Genomic DNA, 22,880 nt, shown 5'->3' on the forward strand with positions numbered 1-22,880 from the left:
ATTGCAAGCTGTATCACAATAGTTATTTTAAACGATAAAATAACTAACTTAAATTCGCTTACTTAAACCAATTCTTTCGATTTGCTTTATTAAAAAACGGAAGTTGGTTTAAGTAGGTCTATAGGTAATTAAATGGAAAACCCAATTTTTAATAAATCAATTAGAATTATGTAATATCTTAATAAACAAGGCTCTACTTTCTTTACTTAATCGTTAAACCTTAGGATCCTTTAATCCGAATCAGTCCCTTTAATAAACATCGCCACCCTCAATGAAAACAAACGATAAACATTTTCACGCCTTCGTTTCTAAATCTGACTATTAGAAGGAGTTTGTGCGGCCAAAAATTCGAATTTGTATTAATAAAGGCCCGAGAATTCGGGTCGCCGAACGAAATGCATCTATACTGCCAGTTCTGGCGCTGTTTCATTCCTGCCTAGCTCCAGTTTACCGGAGACCGAACGACGGGACGCTCGCCTGTCGTTACAACACCCGGCCACTACGCGAAAAACCATTCATATCAAAACGATAACAATTTTCCAATAATTTTTTTACTTTAATATTATTAGTAATTTAAAATCAATTTTTAATTTAATAAAAATAAATATATAATTGAATTTTAAAATAGGCAGTGAATATCGCCCAGAAACGGTGAGTATTAAAATGTAATATATGGAAGGCCAGTTAATACCTGAAAATGCAGTACACGTATACTTAAGTAACTATTTTTTAAGTATAAATTATTGATATGATATAGACGATTTGTATAAAACGAACTTTGAAGTATGCACCAAATTTACTTGTTTTAAAACAAGTACCTTGTGTGACTGTTTTAAGCTATTTTATTTTGTAAGCCACAATATTTTGTTTTATAAAAGTATACAACTTTGATTCAAATATTTCCAAAAAAAGGCATATTCAATATCACTTGAACAGTTTCGAAAGCTTTACATCTCATTAATACATATTAACATAAGTTGAGTTTATAACAGCATAAATTCAAATTGTCAATTTACAACCTAATTCTGTATTTGATGGTGTACCGTGTTTACCATAACACAAATAATTTACCATGTCCAAAATTTAAATACAAAATCGACAATATATTTACATAGTACGTTATTATATTTCTAATAAATAACCCTTAACTATAATTGAGTTGAGTGCGCAAATATAGATTAAGTTTTATGACTATCCCTTGTGTACCCTTGCATTTTCCGGGATGAAAGATTTTATACGCGAATATAAGATAAACTATTTTCATGTAAAGTATCATTGAAACCCGTTCCGAGTATTCCGCGCGATGCGTGCTTAAAATGTGAAACAGATATTTCGGAAAATTAGTTTAATAGCGTCGATAGCAATAAAAATAACAGCAAATGAACGAAATATGTTGATTAATGTAATAAGCTGTATGTTAGTTGTCGTGCAAATGGACATTGAGGTATGTTTATTTTAAATCAGGGAACCATTTTTTTTTGCTTAAACTAGACTGTATGTTGAAGTAAGATAACCTACCGACATTCCGTATTTAAATAAAAAATGTGTACTCATTCTCAAGTATATATGAAGTATATACAAGTTTTTTTAAATATATTTAATGATTATTATGAAAGAATTAAATAATGAAACATCCATGTTATACATTTAATAAGAGTAATATTTCATCTCGTTATGTATTTTATAAGCAAAATAGACAATTATAACGAAATTGAATAAGATATGTCGTTAATACAACTTTATTTAATATAACAAAATAAAGACTTCAAGTTAATTTAATTTTAATATTATTTTTGAACTGAATAGAGGTTAAGAATTGAACTCACACATTGTTACAATTAAAAATGTAATTTAAATATTATAAAGAAAATATTACCTATCTATTTTGAATGCAATTCAATATTGAATATCTTATTTGGTGTTAGACCATTCTGCAAGCCCGTCTGCCTAACAGCTATAAGTAAAGATACTTTTTATTGCGTTCAGGTTTGAAGGGTAAGTAAGCCAGTGGTAAGTAACAAGCATATGCGACATCAAATTTAAGTTCCCATGGTTGGTGATGCATTGACGACATAAGGAAAGGGCTAATATTTCTTTTAGGGCAAATGTCTATAGGCGATAGTGATTACCAGTAGTTAATCCATTAGTCATATTGCAATCTTATTAAAAAAATCGAATTATATAATTGAATTTATTTATTATTCATATCATATTACTATCATAACCGCTACAATGAAGTTCAGTGTACAATATCCCATTAGTAATATATTCACGCAAATTCTAAATACTTTACAATGTAAAGCTTAAAATATAACAGACACTACAAAGGTAACATTTAAATTTTTACTAGGTAGGAAAGCGTTGCAGATGTTTCGTGAAAAATATCAGTGAATATAACAAGTAGAACATTTTCATTGAATCAAAAAGGAGGTTTTCTATTTTACCCGTATATGAACATTAATTTTTCTGCTTTATCATTTTTTTATGGTTCTTTTACAAAGTTATTTATATAAAATGTGTTAATATATTAGTTGTATTTTTTGATCTCTTCTTTATAATAAGTTTTTTGTAATTATTTGACTTCAATATTCGATACGATTGAGATAAAAAATACCACAGACGTGGGAAAGGCGGACGAAACAAACGCACCGGGATTTTTTCAGTTTTTTTGTTCGTCTTTTTCATTTGAAACTGTCAGAACTATACTGTCACTACAAGCCACGGTTCCCATTGAACCTAAAATCTCTAGAACATGTTTACCGGTTGCAATGTCACTATTACTTAAATTTTCATTTAATTGGGTAAGTTATTAAATTTTAATGTTTTCATACCGCAAACGATACTCAACTTATCTTTATTATTTATTATGAAACAATATTTTCCTCTTATCAATTAAAATATTTTCAAACATGAATTATAAACGTCAATACACAGTTATCTTCTAAATGGTAATTATAATTAACTGTTCTTTCTAGAAGTAGTATTCAGAGGTTTTGGTCGGCGTTAATAAATCTGTTAGTCAATACAAAAAAAATAAAATGTGTAGGTTTTAATGGAGCATTTTAAAACGAAACTTAATAAACTAAAAATGTGCATGATATATTCAAGTGCTGTACACTGTACTCACAATCTGAATGAATAAATAAAATAACTATAAACTAAAATAAAGTCTAACAAAACAATAGAAATGATACACCAAATGCACGAACACGTATATGGAGATATCATAATTTAGTAAAAACCAACGATAGAATAAACAGTCGTATGTAGACTGTTTTGAATACTTTTGTAATACTGATTAATATTAACTAAAAACTTTAACTTTAAAAGTGTAAATTCGCAAGCCACAAGATTGATTTATTATAACTTTATATTATATCACTCGATTCCCACCGCTGGGCTACACCCTTTTGATAAGAAGGCTTGGAACTTATTTCACCACACTACTAAATATGGGTTGATGGATCTACATATGGCACTCAGATTTCCTTACGATATTTGCCTTCAGTTTCAAGCACAAGTTGAATTATAAACACAAAATAAGCACATGTAAATTCAGTGGCACTAACCTAGGTCAGAACCTGAATCATTGCTCAACATTCCAGGGTCCTAACCAAGGGATCATCTCGGCATTAGAAATACAGTTTTATATATTTATTGATGGTATATTTAATAAAATAAAACCTAACTTATTTTATTATCTATTTAATAAAATAAGAATCATTCAAATCGATTTTATTCGTCTATCGCATTAACAAAAAATAAAAATGGATTCATATAAAAAAGGAGTTATAATAATCTCCTTCCTTTTAAGTTGTCTAATAAGTGTGACTTTTCACACATAGACATAGTAAGTTTATATGAAATATCAAAAAAAAATGTCTCTATTACTTTAACTTGACAAGTATTGTCGTTAAAACAAACATAGCTATTTAAATCCTACATGTAATTTATCCTTAATTACTAATACATATTATAATATTTTAAATGAAAATAATAAACCTACTTAAATTAATAGACGTTATTTTGAACGCCTTTTATCAAACTTCTAAAACTTGCAATGCGACTAGAAATTGAACAAGCAAAGACATTTATTGATTCCCTAGAAATTAGTTTCATAGTTTCATAGCCTAGAAATTAGTTTCTTGCCGTGGAGTACCGGCTTAGAATAGTACTCCCCCAATCTCATCCCGTGGGTGTCGTAAGAGGCGACTGAGGGACGGGGAAAAGGGGGGATGGGCAGCAGCGTCCCCCCTCCCATAAACATCTTACCCCCTACTGCGCTCGCCAACACGCCTGCCCAGCGCGGCGAGTATGGGCAAACCCCTCCCTTAATGGCAGATGCGCCCAAAAAAAGGCCCCCAGTTACCGGCAAGCCCGCTAGGCCCGACCAAGGTAGCGGTCGCGGTATCGGCAGGGCAGGGGGTGCTAAGAATCACCGGTTCACGGCAGGCTACCGTATAAAACGACTGAAAATGGCAACGTATAATGGACGCTCGATGAGGCTGGACCATCACCTCGCCGAATTAGAAGTAGAGTTAAGTCATATAAACTGGCATATACTGGGGTTATCTGAAGTCCGAAGACAGGGGGAGGACACGATAACTCTAGAGTCCGGTAACTTACTCTACTTCCGCGAAGGTGATAACCTCTCCCAGGGTGGTGTCGGTTTTCTTGTCAAAAAGGATCTCATTAGCAGCATTGTGGAAATCAGTAGTGTGTCGAATCGGGTAGCGTACCTTGTCCTAAAACTTTCCGACAGGTACTCCCTGAAGGTTGTACAGGTATATGCGCCAACTTCGACATACTCTGATGATGTGGTCGAAGCGATGTACGAGGACATCGCAAAGGCCCTCAACGACACCTCGAGGGCCCACTACAATGTTGTTATGGGAGACTTTAATGCTAAAGTGGGAGTACAAGATAGCGGTGAATCGAAAGTCGGACCTTACGGCTTGGGCTGCAGAAATCACAGGGGGCAAATGCTGGTAAACTTTCTCGAAGCGCAGGGGCTTTTTTTGATGAATTCTTTCTTTCAAAAGAAGCCTCAGAGGAGGTGGACCTGGCGAAGCCCCGATAACGTGACAAGGAACGAGATAGACTTTATCATTTCGAATAAAAGGCACATATTTAGAGATGTTTCAGTGATCAACAGGTTTAATACCGGAAGTGATCACCGCTTGGTTCGAGGCACTCTAAATATCAACTTAAAAGCCGAAAGATCGAGAATGATGAGGTCTACTCTCCGACCTACCATGCTCCAAGCTGCTCAAGGCTCCGAAAAGTTCCAAATGGAACTTCAAAATCAATTCACCGCGTTGGAAACCATAAGCAGCATTGATGAGAGAACCGACACGCTGGTCAAAATACTGCAAAACACATCCCGCAAGTGTTTTCCGCCACAGAGAAGAGACAACGCACCAAAACTCTCTACTGAGACACTCGAGCTCATGAGAAAACGACGAGAACTACCATCGTTTTTGTCAGATAAGGCCTTAAACCGAACAATAAAAACGCTGACGCGACGCGATCTCCGACGCTCCAATACCCGTGCCATCAAGGCTGCGATTGAGCAAAATCGGGGATCGAAAGTGTTCGCTCGCAAGTTTGGGAGGCCGCGTCTGACAAAACTTAAAACTGAAAATGGTGGGGTCGTTACCTCTAGGCCTGAGATTATCGGAGAAGTAGAGAGGTTTTATGGGCAGTTGTTCTCTTCAAGATCGGATAAACCCGTGGGAATCAGTATTGATGACCAGCGCGCCCCTCTTATGCGCCATTACTCCGAGGAGCTCCCGGTCGTTGACCAAGGAGAGATTAGGGCGGCTCTAGAACAGCTTAAAAACAACAAAGCTCCGGGAGATGACGGAATCACAACAGAGTTGCTTAAGGCAGGCGGGACTCCGGTCCTGAAAGAGCTAGCAAGCCTCTTTAATTCCGTCATCCAACATGGCAAGACCCCGGAAACGTGGAGCGGGAGTGAGGTGGTACTGTTTTTCAAGAAGGGTGATAAAACCCTCTTGAAAAACTACAGACCAATCTCCCTCCTGAGTCACGTGTATAAGCTGTTCTCAAGAGTCGTCACGAACCGTCTCGCCAGACGACTTGACGAGTTCCAGCCCCCAGAGCAAGCCGGCTTTCGATCAGGCTACAGCACCGTGGACCACATCCATACTGTTCGGCAGATTGTGCAGAAGACCGAAGAGTACAATCAGCCGCTGTGTATGGCATTTGTGGACTACGAGAAAGCCTTCGACTCCATCGAAACCTGGGCAGTGCTCGACTCATTGCAGAGATGTCATATCGATTGGAGATATATCGAGGTACTGAGATGTCTGTACAACGCCGCTACAATGACTGTCCACATCCAGGACTGTAAGACGAAGGCGATCCAACTGCGCAGAGGGGTGAGACAGGGGGATGTAATATCCCCGAAACTGTTCACCAACGCGTTGGAAGACGTTTTCAAAACGCTGGATTGGACTAGGTATGGAGTCAATGTAAACGGCGAGTACATCTCACACCTTCGATTTGCCGACGATATCGTCATCATAGCAGAGTCGCTGGAACAACTCACCGAAATGCTGCGTAGCCTAGGCGAGTCTTCCCGGTGTGTCGGTCTCGGTATGAACTTGGAAAAGACCAAGGTCATGTTCAATAGGCATGTCGTGCCGGGACCGATATACGTCTAGGGGAAACCTCTCGAAGTTGTTAGTGAATATACCTACCTAGGACAGATAATACAAGTCGGTAGGAACAACTTCGAGAAGGAAGCCGATCGAAGAATTCGCTTGGGATGGGCAGCATTTGGCAACCTTCGTCAAGTCCTCAAGTCGTCTATACCGCAATGTTTGAAGACGAAAGTCTTCAACCAATGCGTCTTACCTGCCATGACATACGGTGCCGAAACGTGGACACTAACTGCGGGACTAGTCCACAAATTCAAAGTCGCTCAGCGTGCTATGGAGCGAGCTATGCTCGGAGTATCTTTGAAGGATAAGATCAGAAATGAGATTATCCGGAAAAGAACCGGAGTCACCGACATAGCTTGCAAAATTAGCAGGCTGAAGTGGCAGTGGGCTGGTCACGTATGTCGTAGGACCGATGGCCGTTGGAGCAGACGAGTCCTAGAGTGGAGACCGCGAATCGGCAAGCGCAGCGTAGGGCGCCCTCCAGCCAGGTGGACCGACGACCTCAAGAAGGTGGCGGGCACCAACTGGATGCGGAAGGCGGAGGACAGGGAGCTTTGGCGCACCTTGGGAGAGGCCTATGTTCAGCAGTGGACAACGATTGGCTGTTGATTGATTGATTGATAGTTTCATAGAAGTTCTAATTTCACATATCGCAGCCGGTTTATATGTGAAACTGTTCAGAAGAGCATTAATATCCAATAATTTATAACAAGTGCCATTCGGCAAAACAAATTGAAACTTAATAATAAATACGAAAGAAATATTCGCGAACTACTAGTTGACATGCCAATATTGTACCAACCGGAATGAAATATTCACTGCAGAATGATTTTATTAGGCTAGCGATATATTAGTCATACTAATATTCTGCTAACTGCTTATCTGATTTTATATACTGCGATGACTTACAGATTATAATAGATTAAATTTTCATTTTTTTTAAATTTTCTGGGAAGGCAAATGATTCTACTCCACCTGATGGTAAGTGATAGTACAGTCCAAACGCGACGACGGCCAGTACAGTCGGGAAGAATGTTCCGCACTAGCCGCCTTGCCGGCCCGCAAGATGCCTATTCACACCTCGTCTTCGTCTTTCAGGACGGCTATCGGTTATATAGTATATTTATATGATTTATATTTTTTTAATATATAGTCAATTTAAGCGGAGATAAATTGTCTGACCCGGTGCTTAATAACAAACGTTGCTATACTAGAAAATAAATAAAAAACAATAGTTTTATTGTTTCATTTGTATTGTAGAACTTTGAAATATTAACAGAATAGCCGCAACAGCAAATACTTACTTAATATTTGTTTTTAATAGTTGAAACGTGCACGAAAGATCACACAATATTATTTTTTATCAAATTAAATACGCTATACATGTGAATATATGTAAATAAAAATTGTTGTTTACACTACAGAAAAGCTATTAAAATAGATTTGACTGACATGTGAAAAGAATGTATCAAAGGCGGACGAATAGATCGATTCGACTCGATGCTGATTTGAGTTGCCCGCCCCGACTTCATACAGATAAAATTCATATAAAGTTACAGCAAGTTTCTAGTAAATACAAATTGAATTTGTAAATCTGTTTTTATTGAAATATTATTTAATAGTTTGTTTTATATTCAAATGTATGTAAAGCTTAAACAAAAACACGTTTTGATTATCAGAAAACGACTTTTCAACAGTGGCTTTATCTTGAACTCAATTCCTCAATATCGATTCTGTGATCGTTAACATAATTTTGATTTATCTTTGTATTACAAACTCTTGTGTTTTTTTAAATAGGTCATTTTCACTTAATTTGATCGCATTTTTAAAAAACAAAATCGTTCACGTTTATTTTTAATGCTGCGAGTTAAAATATCTATATACCATTTATTTGGCAGTGTAGATAGCTAATTAATTTAGATATTGTTATAAAAATTCCTTACTGCTTTAGTATAGCAGATTTTATATTATAAAACTGCCGCTTAAAAATCTCCTCAGGAGTCGAGACATTACCTCAGCAGTGTGACATAATCATAAGATAAATGTTTCTCACATATATATAACCTTAAACTTTAAATATAAATAACTGTTTCCTGAAAATCCCACTACCTTTGCTCTAGATTATTTTTATACACTTTTATTTAGCTTCACCTGTTAGTATTTTTTTGCACCTTAAAACTTAAATAATAATAACCTTAAAAATTAAATATTATATATATTGTTGTACTGCTCACAATGTACAGGCCGTACATCATTTACAAAACAAAATTATTACAAACTGATATCATATCCATTGCATATTTTCGAAAAACAAGTTCATCTGTGCAATACTTTTTGTTTGACTATCCTTTCGTATGGGAGAGGTATTTTTAGGTCATCTGTTACGTTTATTAAAAATATTACTAAGTGTTGGTTATAAGAGTAGGATCATAAGAAGTGCCCCTACATGTGCCATGGATAGGCAAAGCCTTCCATTTGTCTTAAGTGTTACAAACTTTCGAGCTCACCTAATCTCACCTAAGCTCACCTAAATTCCTCAGTGCATGTTTATAATTTTATTCTATTTTATCTATAGACGAATGGAAGGCTTTGCCTATTCATGGCATGGTCTACGTCGATTTGAACCGACAACATATGGTTAATATCCACGAGTTCTAACCAATGCGCTATCTCGGATCTCTGAGCTTCTATATATACAATTACTTTAACCTTCTGTGTTCTAACAATATGATGCCCAACCGATACAATTAATGTAAAAAATAATGAAAAGACTTTAGAAAGAAATAAATAATGAAAAGATTTTGGTTACTGTCTTGCTTGCCTTTTTGTATAATAAATACCTTATGAGAAATTCGCTCAAGTAGAAATGGTACTCGCATATTCACTAAAGTATTGTTCTTTGAACCGACAAATTTAATTATACAGTCTCTTTGCATGTGTACCTTTCACTTCAATCAACAGACTTCTTAATTTTACATCCATTCATTTAATCCCCTGTATGGTAATTTTAATTTTAAGAGTGTAATGCTTTCTATATATAATAAAGGGATATTAAGATAGACATTGGGGGTAGTTTGGCAAGCGGCGTTACACATCACTGAATCGAAAGCAAAATGTATTCCAGCGACAAAAATAAATATAAATATTGGCAACTCTAATGATTTAAGAATAATATATTATATATGTAACTTCCTATAAGTATTCTTCCAGTTACAGTTTTTATAACTATAGAAGATTAAACAATACTTATGCTAAAGTTAAATAACATTAATGAGAGACATTATCTATTAAAACTGAGTACATCTTACAATTAATCCTTTATAAACAGGGTATTAAAACTTTAGATCATAAATAAACATTAATCCACACATAAAGAGATAGTGTTAGGTAATATCAATTTAGAAGATAAATTAGACATTAAAATTAGTCGTCGATAACAACGCGATACAGGCTAAAAATCAGACACTTTTTTTAAGCACATCCCCAAATTTCAAAACTACTATACATGAAATAACACACTTTTTAGTTCGCAATGAATAGATTTCAAATCGTAAATTTCCGTTAATATCCGATTTCTTGTATCTCTATACCATTAACCGTTCTACACAAACAAATATAATTTCAGTGTGTGTGTGTGTGTGTGTGTTTTTAATAATAGAAAAACAGACGTGTAAACGGGCCACCTGATATGTAGCAGCTACCACAACCCATAGACATTGGCACTGGTAAAAATATTACCAATTCCTTTACTTTAAGCTGAGATCTAGAGTGTTAACTTAAGTCTCTTGATCTGTAATTGCAATAATTCACTCTTTTGGTTTTCAAATTTGAAAACCACATGTAATAAATACACCAATACACGAAATTTTATTATTTCTAAAATATTTTAACAATTCTAGGACATTTATAAATCCAATAAAATAAAATATCACATTTACATTTATTTAGTTTCTTATTAAGCGCGGGAAAATATTATTCTCGTAATCTCAAAGATACACAAATTTCGTTCTGAAATCGGTTATATTTTTATTTAATCGGTGCAATAAGAAAACATTTGGCCGCTGCGGTTTAATAAATGACCAACGAGGCAGTCAGCACGAAGAAAATATTAAACAACGTACAGGAAGCAAAAAATATCATTAAGCTAAAATAACATTTATATACCTTGCGGAGTTATTGCCCAGATACAATTGAGTTATTTCGCAGCCCAATATTATGGATATCAAAGCAAACATCATTTCATTCAATATTGGATATTCGAACCGCGAGCTTTGACTTTGTATTTAGGAAGAAGAAATCACTCAACCCCTTTTCGTGATAAGATAGTAAATGAAAATGGAACCTTCGCAAAGAAATGGGCGTTTGTTTTGTCTAAAAAAGATAAAAGTGTTATATTTATACACAGCTGATCTTCATTACGCAAGATAATTAAATATAATCAATTTAATTTAAACGAAGGATTTTTTCATATGTTTATTTTTATTAGCCTTATAATTCTGACACACCAACAAAAAAACACATTTACATTTATTCGGCTACAGTCAACCAATTTCTAATTAAGTGCGGGAAAATATTTTTCTTTAATCACAAAGTTAAACAGATAACGTTCTGAAATCGATTACATTTTTATTAAATCGGCTACAATAAAAAATACGTATTTAAACATAACATAATTTAAATACATAAATATGTATAAGCTATTTTTATACAAATAATCAAACTATGTCTATACTATAAATGTCTATCCGAAGTAGAGTTCCGTAGCTATTTTAATTAATACGATTTTAATAGGTAGTATCATCATAAGACAATTTTTTTAGAAAATAGTGCGGTTAATAATTGTTGAATATCTGCCTAAAAAATAATAATTGGAAAATAATTGAATAAGTCCTGGAATACACATTTGTGAATAATACAAAAAGTATGTTATAAGTTTTCGTTCATAAATAATGAAAAAAAACACTAATAAGTAATTAAAAAATTGTATATATAAGTTTTGAAATTTTGCGATCTCGTTTAGTTTTTAGGCAACTATATGAAATATTAATTCATTAAATTATTATTGTTACAGTAACAACATGTGAATGTTCCACTGCTGGGCTAAGGCCTCCTCTCCCTTTTTGAGAAGAAGGTTAGGAGCTTATTCCACCAAGGTGGAATACACATGTGGCAGAATATCAGTGAAATCAGCTCACGATGTTTTCCTTCACCGTCAAGCACGAGATGAATTATAACCACAAATTAAGCACATGAAAATTCAGTGGTGCTTGCCCGGGTTTGAACCCACGATCATCGGTTAAGATTCACGGTTCTTACCATTGAGCCATCTCGGCTTCATACCACTGGACCATTTCGGCTTATTGTGATCTTATTTAATATTTTACAAATGCACAAATTAATCACAATTTTTTGCCTCCTTTTTTTAATTTCTGCGTACCGCGTTCGAAATGTAAACGTTTAATGCTTAAAATATTTTTTATTTGTGCTTTCTGCGATTGCTTGTTACACGCTTTTTTTAATACATATTGTCTAATAGACCTTGATAGAAACAATTACAGGGTACGATTGTGTTTATTTTATTTAAAGTAAGGTAACATTAGTAATGTATGTGATCAAAATTAAAAAATAATAGAATCTTGATATGCGTTGGAAATACCACAATTTGTATAGTATAATATATAAAATATTACTCTGTTTCACGACATTTATATTTAATAAAAACTGTTTTTTGTTATAATAACTGAAGTATTTTGCTGGTATCTTTAAATAATATTGTCTGAAGCTATACAGGAAACCTTATAGGAGCTTCATTATAAACATTTTAAACTGATAATATTTTATAAACTCGTATTCATTATTGATGACCTAGGTTAGATCTAGTGAATCTAACACGAAGATAGTTAATTCACACCCGGACAAAAACCAAACACTTACATGTATCGAATGAAATTAGTCTAATGTGTATCTACCAACCTGCATTGAAGCAACGTAACGGCCAAGCTTTCTCCTTAAAAGGGGAGGAGGCCATAACCCTGCAATGGAACAATTATAGACTGTTTATTACCTTGTTTACTTATTAATACGAAAATTAAAAATCCTCTCAATATTATGACTGTACTAAGTATCTTTTTTTTTTAATTTAACAGTATTTTTTATCATCCGTGGGCTTACTCACACTTAATACTCGCTTTAATTGCCATAAAGGTATGTGAATGTTGTTAAATCTACAAATCAAATTATAGGAGTATTTGAACAGCCATTATTGATCTGCCGATCAGTCTTGTTTAAACACACACGAACGTAATAACGATGACTTCATCCGCATAGATACTATTTGACTATGTGTTCAAAACTTTTTATTGACTGAAGTTTAAAACATGCTGTGTGCCAAGGCAATGTATCCATGCCAAGCCTTATTAAAAACTTTTTAGTTGTTTCCAAACGTGCACAGATGAAATGCCAACAACATATATTATTATAAACATATTTTTTAAACATATATCTTTTTATATACAACGTTTTGTATATAAAAAAATATATATGTTCACAAAATACAGAAGGTGGGAACAACCAAATGATAAATGATCGCTATTGCTTATGGGTTTTGAAAAGTTAGACGATGGGACGATGATAAGATGGGTCTAGTGTGCCTACAATAATACTGGTTTACTTACAATTTAAAGCAAATTCGAACACATCAATGTATTTAATATTATAATGTTAGCAATTTTTAATATTATAATCTGTGGGCACTGACAGCATGTAGTATGACACATCGTAGCTGTCACGAGCTTCTTTTGTTTTTGATATTCTTTTACGTGCGAATTGCTTACTATCAGTGTAAGATATAGTTATAATCTATAAAAGATTTTATCGCATAATTAGCAAATTTGAATTGCTCCTTCGTGCCTTAACAAAATGTTAAATTCGTAGCTTTGTTTCATTCGTAGTTATGTCTTTTTAGTTAATATTTCCCATCTGTCCTAAATATATATATTGCATTACGTATGTGTATATAGTTGTATATATTTAATTTAATTAAATTTTAAGATTAAGAACAAAATCGGCATTTTATTAGAGATTGTCTGAAAGCATCGCGGTATTGCTCTATTATCGCCACAAAATAACCGCTTTAATTTATACTGTATACAAAAAATAATTAATTAATATAGGGTTTATGTTGGCCGGTGGATTAACTGAAAAGTTTGTAGTAACTAAACGGTTTTGCGTGAAGCATAACCAACAGGAAATTGATTTTATCAATGCTGACATAATAATGACCAATTTATACGTCCACTGTCCGTATCAGTTTTTTATATTTGCGTTTCTTTTCTGCTAAAAATGTTGAAAACATAAATATTGAAAATGAATTTAAACCCTTTTATATAAATTATTTATGTATAAGAAGTAAGCTCGCGTATTAATAGCGATACAATATTTTGTCATCCATGGACAGTATACCTTTATTTATTTATGGTTTAATGAACTGTTAGAAGGCACTCCTCCATATACAAACCGCTTAATATACACAGTACTTACATATTTTTTTATAAAGAGAACCTTAATAAAAAATAATCTACGACTTTTATTGAAGCGTGAGAATTATGAAATAAGTATTTATAACATAAATATATTTTTAATATAACAACTAAATAAAAAGCAAGTTTTCTGGAAGCCTTTTTATTTAAATTAAAATAAAAGAACCAAGATTTTCGAGTATCCAGGACACCTAAATCTTAAACGAAGATTCTGAGTTCAAACCCAGGCCAGTACCATGGAATATTACTGTGCTTAAAATGTGATTATCTTTACAGTAACAGCCTATCCCACTGCTGGGCTAAGATATCCTTTTTTGAGGAGAAGATTTTGGAGCTTATTCCACCACGCTGCTCTAATGCGGATTGGTGGAATAAACATGTCGCAGAATTTCAGTGAAATAAGGCACATTCAGGTTTCCTCGCGATGTTCTCCTTTACCGTCAAGCACGAGATGTATTATAAACACAAATTTACAACATACTTACTACTACTTACTTAGTACTTTTCTTTACTTTACTTTAATCAGAAATATTGCATATTATAATTTATAATCACCGTTGAGGTCATTATTAACGATCCAACAATTGGCAATAGTTGAAATACGGATTAATTAATTGAATCCACACACTAAATCGGTATAATTGGATTGTTGCTCACGTAACGTTCACATTACGGAAAATGGGAAGGAAATAGATGATACTTGATTCACATTAGTTACACAACTAGGATAGGTGTAATTTTAATACTCTAATATCTTATTTACAGAATTAAGCAATGGCGCGGTCAACGACAGCCAATGCTTCAAATATTCTAGAGAGATTCAGTGGGAGCACCACATCAACAACAACCACCCCCACCAACAATATCGTCGTGGTTGCGAAATCTAACAACGGCAATAAGCGACCACCTATCATCATTTATCCCACTGGTAAAGTTTTAACTTAAGCTATCAAAGTGCTAATAATCTATCATACGTTTCACACTGTACTTTGTTAATTCCTGTAAATTTCAATACTCTCAAATAAAAGCTAACTTGAAACCGAATATTGTTTTAGTTTGTTCTATCTTTTTTTAACTAATTTTGTATTATACTTATATTATTTCATTATATTTGTTTAGAAATTTACATGAACTAAATATATTACAAATTGAAAAGTTATGTGAGTCAATATTTGAGGGTTATAAAAGTAACTTTTTAAGCATAATAAAGAATATTAAAAAAAAAGTTAAAGTTTGAATGACTTGCAAATTATATTTCCAATACATTAAAAGCATATTTAGAATTTTCAATTTCTCTGGAATACATCGAATATTTTTACAACTTATCAAATTGATTAAACCGGAATTCCTCATCACATTCGTTAAAATTTTACTCTCATACATGTCATTCAATATTTCACGGTCATTCAAGTTCGCGATTCGAGTATGGAATTCCCTCCAGTGCTAGAAAGTAATGGATGAAACAATTTTAAAAGTGAACTTTCTCCAAATAAACCGAAAATATTATTCTCCTCAGACGATCTGAATAAACAGAACTCCACAAATAAATTTAACTGGATAATAGACGTCGTAAAACTTCGAACCTTGATTCCTTACTCTATTATGCCTTTGTAACCCTAACTCCTTTGTTTTCATTCGGTGTAAATATATGTTTATTCCTTAACATAGTTATATTGTTTCAGTGACGCCCGAGTCGATAGTAGTGCCGATTGTATCGTGTATATTTGGCTTTCCATTATTGGCGTTAACAGTTATATGTTGCTTGCGGCGGAGAGCTAAATTGGCAAGGTAACAATTACATTATTAAAAGCAATTGTTCACAAAATTATTAAAATAATATATAAATTTAATTTACCACCGGTAATGTAGAAAAATAAGTTCTACCCACAAAAAAGGGAAGAAATTCGGTTTTTTTTTTTCTTTTTATGAACTATTTTCAATTTAAACGTCATGTCTCGTTTGGAAATCAACGAAAACGAACAAGAATGTAATAACATAGTTAAAACAATAGTTTTATAAAACAGAGGTCAGTTCTATTTGGTCATTGTATGGCCATTAGTTATGATCTCGTTTTTCCATGACTCTTACTTCCTAATTCTCAATGGAATTGTTTGTTTCTAGTCTCGGGAAATACCAATTTCGCTGCTTAAGAATATTAGTTTTTAAACTGATATTTAGACCTAAAAATAATCTTGTTCGTTTTCTAGATGTATTTTAACTTTGCATCATATGCATATGTTCAAAAATGGTTTATCAACCCATTATTTATCAAAACACACACACACTTATTCACATTCTTTATTTAATGAATTTTTTGCATTAAGTAATATTGCACATTTTTCTCTTTAATAATTTTCGTATGTATTTTAGTATATATACTAAAAATATCGAAAAAAATAAACAAGATATTTCTCGCCATTTATTTTATTATATACATATACGTTTTACATTATATTTATAATAAATTTATAGTAAAAATAATATATATAATTCTGTAAATGATCTTTTTCAATCTCAGCTAATACCTATGTGTATAAAATTTTCATTAGCTTCGTTAGCTATGACACAACGTACACAATTCGTATACGATGCTTCTAAATGATCACTTGATATTCGGTCTAAAGGACTCATGAAGTGACATACATTACGTCCTTGGTTGTAATTAAATAGATGTTTGACATTTGCCCTTGTAAAATACTCGCCCTGAGGCAAATTTTATTACAAAACTTTAACTAGACTTATCTCCCTAATTCAATAGAAATTTATGTAAACATTTTACTATGCCATGTTCTATAGCTTGTTTTACAAAATAATATTACAATATAGATACTATCGTCATGTTCCTGATATTCTATTATTAATATTATATTATATATGTATGTAGTGTAGCAATAAATGGTTCGGCAGCGAATAGCACGGGATTGACGTATATCCCGATGTGGTCCCACAAACTTTGACATATAACATCCCATTTTTCGTTTTATTTATTTTTTATTTTACTTTTCTATTTTTAATTCTACATTAAGAAGCAAATAATGGTTTCAACTGAGAAAGCTCTGTTTTACTCGTTATATATTCAAAGTGTGGTAATGTAATAACTATTCAGTTAGTTTATTAGTCAAGTTTATTTTCTTGGTAATAATACAATGTTCTTAGTAGAGTGAAAACATCTGCTAATCACGTAACTTCACTATTGTCTATTATTCAATATCTCATAGTTTGCCAGAGTATTGTTGTTTGGGGCGGAACTGGCAACACTATCTTACTTCCATTTGTTGGAATAATGTTACGCTTGGCCATACCTACCTTGGTCAAGGTACAGCAATGGTGTTCCTCTAGCTTATACGTGACGTGTGACCTTTATGTAATAACTGATATAGTGATATTTATACACAGTAGCGCGCACAATATAGTCTTCAGGCTACGTAAAACCGATCTTTCGACTCAATTCCTTCTCCAAAGTGATGAAGAACATCTTTATTACTTCGAGAAAGTCTTAAGGCACTCCAACATACTCATACGACAGACTAACTACCGACAAACCTCACATAGATTACATCATTAACACACATCGACCAAGCCGGCGGAGTCGAAGTATTTCGTTCATTACTACCCGCCAACGGTAATGCGAATGACGGTGCAATATATAGCACAGTGTCCTCTCACCCAACGTCGATGGCGTTCTAAGCCGAGGACCGACCTTTTTTATATTATAGATAGATGGACGAGCAAATGATGATAAGTGGTCCCCAACGCCCATAGACATTGGCAATGAAAGAAATGTTAACTGTCGCTTACATCGCCAATGCGCCACCAACCTTGGGAACAAAGATGTGATGTCCCTTGTGCCTGTAATTACACTGGCTCACTCACCCTTCAAACCGGAACACAACAATACCAAGTACTGCTGTTTTGCGGTAGAATATCTGATAGGTGGTTCGTACCTACCCAGACGAGCTTGCACAAAGCCCTACTACCAGTTATCCTGTCCTGCCAGGAGGCACGCATTATGAGCCCTTAAGTGGAGTATTTATTTATGATTATTTTATGACTCACCCTCTTGACAAGTGATACCGTCGAGGCCATTAAAGCCATGACCATACAAGCTCCCAACAAAAAATAAAAAATGAACTTACCATCAGACAGGTTTTTATTTTTATCTCCTATACTTCGTACGTATAATTTATGTTATAAGTATCAATCATATAACGTGAATAACTTTCCAATAAAAAAGTTCCTCGATCGCTGCGAAAAAAGTACTCATGACAAACTAACATATACATGGGCGAAATCGTGGACAAAAGCTAGTTTATCCTTGCATATACATATTAATAACGATTTATATACCATTTATTCCTATAATACCCATTACTAATTATAATTATTATGGAACTCGTATTAAAGGTAAATAGAAAATCTTCTAATTCATGAAACGAACATGCAACCCTAAGACGCTAGGCGATTGTTGCTTCATCCGTTTTATCCGTTAAAACTTAATTAATAATAAATATGTTATTAATTATCATATTTTAAATATTTAAATAAGTGACTGAGATATTTACGTGTAAAATTAAATTGGTGTATCAATATTTATGTTTATGGAATTCACATTAGCGTCTACACTGCTCCTCATTACAGCACAACGTGTACATAAGCGTAAGATATTCATTAGGTGATAAAGTCTTCCTTTTTAACGATAAAATTTTATGTTTGTAATAAAAACGTTTCTCACAGGGAGCGTGCTCGACGTCGTAATTGCGAATTAGATCGGGGTGAGTTGTCTGTTGTGAGACTGTCCCCAGTAAAGGCCAGGCCTCGTGCAGTCAGTCTCATTAGATCGCCCCGACCACCACCGACGTTAGAACTGGACACTGTCCTGGAGGAGCGATCCGATCCGGAACAAACAACACTTTCACAAGTAACAGGATCCTTTTAATAAAATATATTTTTTTTTAATAAATAAAAAAAAATTAATCACGTTAAAGTACTCTACAAAATGTTTATTAGGAACCTTCAAAAAAAATTAGCTTTTTTTCAAATATTATCAAAGATACTTTTACTATACAGTAATTCGAATTTTTTTTTAACAGTAAAAGTAGCTTTCAATAGCAAGCAGTTACGATTATTGTCTATATTACTAAATGATATGGTATTATATAACGTAGCTACCTGAACAACATACCTATGTACTTATATTAAATATGAATAAATCAGTAGTTTAATTTACAGATCGAGATAACACCAGACCGCGAAGTGGGTTCAATTCTGTTCAGCACGATAGGCGCTGTGGGTAGCGCCGCTGTGTCCGCAGCCACCTGCGCTCGGGACAGCTAGCGGCGGGGCTCAGCGCAGCTCGGAGCGCGATCGCCGCTCTGGGCTGCGCTGACAAGCCAACCCATCGACGATGACGTAGAAGATGTCCCCGATACAGACAGCTAGCAGATACAAGATGATCACTCTATCGCCGACATCGGCGAACGTATGAAACTCTTTCTGGACATTCCACTTAGATTTTAGTTCAAGTGCATCGAAAGACTCCAACGTCAATAAATAACGAGAGTGATCAAAGACTTTATACGTAATTAAATAAAATAACTTGGTAAATACTAGTTAAGTAGGTATAGTAATAAAATGGTGGACAATTAATAATTATAAGTAATTATAATAAACAACATCGAGTGTTAAGTTATATGACATTACTTTAGCGTTCCTTAGTAAATGTTCATACGAAATTAAAAAATATACTTATTAAAGAAACAAGATATAAAAAATCATATCAAATATCAAAAGCGGTCAATACGTATAATAAATTGTTAATAAGATGGAAAGAAGAAATTTCGCCGCAGGGTACCTCTTTTATTAAAGCTGGCCCTTGAAGTTTCATTCATTTTCAAAGTTTCGCAATGTTAAAATGAAACGGTGAATTTTGAAATGTGTTTAAGAAACGCAAGATATTTTATGTTATTATATATCTTGTTATTATTATTCTACAGTACTGTGTATGTATTTTGTTGTGTAATTTCTCTATATTTACCCAAGACAAAAATATTAAACTTGACATAATTATCTTTGAAAGTTGTATATTTAAATAGTAACATTATTATCTGTACGACCTCTCCCTCGGGAAAATTAAATAAACAATTATAATAAAGATCAACGACCCAAAATCATATTATATTTAAAGTATAGATATTATATTTAAGAATAGTATAGAAATTATTTGTGTTTCATATAAATATATACACATATTAATTACGATCGTATAAATGGATCGAAATTTATTCCACATGAGTTAATACACAAAAACGATATTTAGATAGGAAGATAATTTAATTTAAAAGTAATTATATTGCTCTACATATAATTTTTTTTTTAGAAATCGTTAATTATAAATTATCTTAATTCATATCTTGAATTTAACCTTTTAAAAAATCCTTGAAAATTAAAGTTAAAAAATCAATCCAGTATTGTATATTTATTTTAATAAAGATTATACAAAGAATATATATTAACGCACAGTTGCTTTTAGAATAAAAGACTCGCTGATAGTAGACGAATTAATAATATAGTAGAAATAATATTGAAGTATGCATATTTAAAAAAAAACTTTTTATAGGTATAGAATTAGTTTTCTACAAAATGAATCACTCATGATGAAATTATGTTACAATTAGAAAATGTGTGCACAAACACATGCACTATATTCTCTAACTTTCATAGTCAGGAAGCGTACCGACACGCCTTTACGTAGATGATAGCTAATAGACCAACGAAGCAATCAAAGGTCTGATATACGATGAATTTATAAAAAAAAAACATTTAAATAAACCTTTACTTCTTCTATACATAAGCTTAATAACAAGCAAGTAATTAATATATATAAGTTTCCAATGGGAGATGGGACAGAGCCCTGGCGTTTGCACTCTTTTAGTTCAAACTGTGCAATGTGATTTTAACGAATATGTATTGCGGTATGATTCTTTAATTGAATTTTTCTTTAAAAAATTACTGTAGAAATCATTGTAAAAAAATATACATATAACTAAGAGCTTGTGATTTGTTCGCGTAGACGTTTATTGGTGGAATAAAGATTTATTATTATCGCGTGGACCCTTTCATTTCATTGTCCTTTATATCGGCTCATAAATATATAAAACATTATTTCTAACTTTTTTTAAATCATTCTAATGACTTCCGTGTGAAGCGTCCACAGTTTAATGGATACTATTTAAAATATGGCGATTGCATTGGACTAATGTAATATCCTAGTAGATAACAAGCTAAGAATATCAATAATAATGCTTACGCCTATACAGTACGAAGAGACTTTTTACATTTCATATCGTAAGAATTAATTAATTTGGATAAATTACGTCGGCTTATATCATAAATAATTAACACTTTCCAAAGCCAGACATTAGACAAATGATACTTTTATGATACTTTGCCTTTTATTTTAATTAAATAATATAAATGTATTTATCATAATATAATTATTAAATGCATCGCAGTGAATTGTTACATGGTCAAGCGTCCAAAATTAGTAAGAAGGCCACTTACCCACAGCACAGGCTAATATTCGAAACCTGTTATCAGGCACGTAAATGGTATTTTTTTTTTAATTTTAACCATATCATAAATCAAGATCTTGTATTTCAATGACATTTAATTGGTTGTTGGTTATTGGGCAACGTTATTGGGCACGTTATTGGGCAAAATATATATTGGGTATAACATGAGCAGTATATGTTGTTAACTTGTATATATGCTAATAAAAATAGTATTAGTTAATTTTTTTATTTTGAATTTATCGAATTCTGTTTTCTTATAAAACAGCGCAATAAGATAAATTTATATACCGGTAAAATTGTTTGTAAATATTGAAAAAAAGTTTAAAATAAGTAACATTTTCGAGTTAATAATCGAGTGCTAAAACATATTTAAAATATCTTCTAAAAATCTTATAAAAGTGACTTCAATATATTGATTTATTCACTTGTCCTTTGCCTAATTATTGTTAATTATATAGAAAAATCGCCAAATAAATTGATTTTATAAATTTAAGCAAAGAGCTTTGACAATTCGTGTGCATTTTGTTTATATTTAAATTGGCATTAATGATAGCCTAATTAATCGCTATATATATTTATTAAATATATAGAGCAAAAATCCTTTAAAATCTGCCATTTTAACGTACATAATGCCTATTTGAATTATAGGTGGGAATATCAAAATTATTAAAATGGCTGATAACTTGCTTTTTTATTACTATTATTGTTTATTTTTCCATATTTGAAAACAAATTAGATAATAATTGTTCTAATAAACATCCAAACAAGAGATTCGTAAAATTTGCTTCGAATATAGACAAATTTCAAGGCGTTTTTTTAATTCAAATTTTGTATAGCTTTTTAAACAGTTCTTAACATAGTTTTATATCTTTTATTCCATTGAGTGTACAATTTTCTACGAAAGCTTTGTTTATGCTGTGATTCTTTTTGTAAATATGTACATAAGTAATGTATTCAAATAAAACGCATGTCTATTGTTATCTGTTTTCTATATACAATATACCAACCACACTCGAATACTTTTATTAAAGAGATTATATGCAAATTCCTTAACTTGTTAATATATAATGAGATTCCCATGT

The 22,880-nt window shown here is 32.8% G+C and overlaps 1 protein-coding gene across 1 annotated transcript; it reads left to right on the plus strand.

Moving 5' to 3' along the window:
- Positions 1–516: 516 nt before the first annotated feature.
- Positions 517–20,126, plus strand: LOC126776090 (uncharacterized). The gene is made up of 5 exons (XM_050498378.1): positions 517–651; positions 14,993–15,155; positions 15,910–16,015; positions 18,962–19,145; positions 19,457–20,126. Exons 2-5 carry the CDS (start codon positions 15,002–15,004, stop codon positions 19,559–19,561), a joined length of 549 nt encoding a protein of 182 aa, XP_050354335.1. The 5' UTR covers positions 517–651; positions 14,993–15,001; the 3' UTR covers positions 19,562–20,126.
- The last annotated feature ends 2,754 nt before the right edge of the window (positions 20,127–22,880 follow it).

Source organism: Nymphalis io, chromosome 2, assembly GCF_905147045.1.
Source record: "Nymphalis io chromosome 2, ilAglIoxx1.1, whole genome shotgun sequence".
NCBI lineage: Eukaryota > Metazoa > Arthropoda > Insecta > Lepidoptera > Nymphalidae > Nymphalis > Nymphalis io.

Coding starts and splice junctions, on each gene's coding strand:
- LOC126776090 (XM_050498378.1), top strand. CDS start 15,002: ATGGCGCGGTCAACGACAGCCAATGCTTCAAATATTCTAGAGAGATTC. Junction 15,156..15,909: donor TATCATCATTTATCCCACTG/GTAAAGTTTTAA, acceptor ATATTGTTTCAG/TGACGCCCGAGTCGATAGTA. Junction 16,016..18,961: donor CGGAGAGCTAAATTGGCAAG/GTAACAATTACA, acceptor CGTTTCTCACAG/GGAGCGTGCTCGACGTCGTA.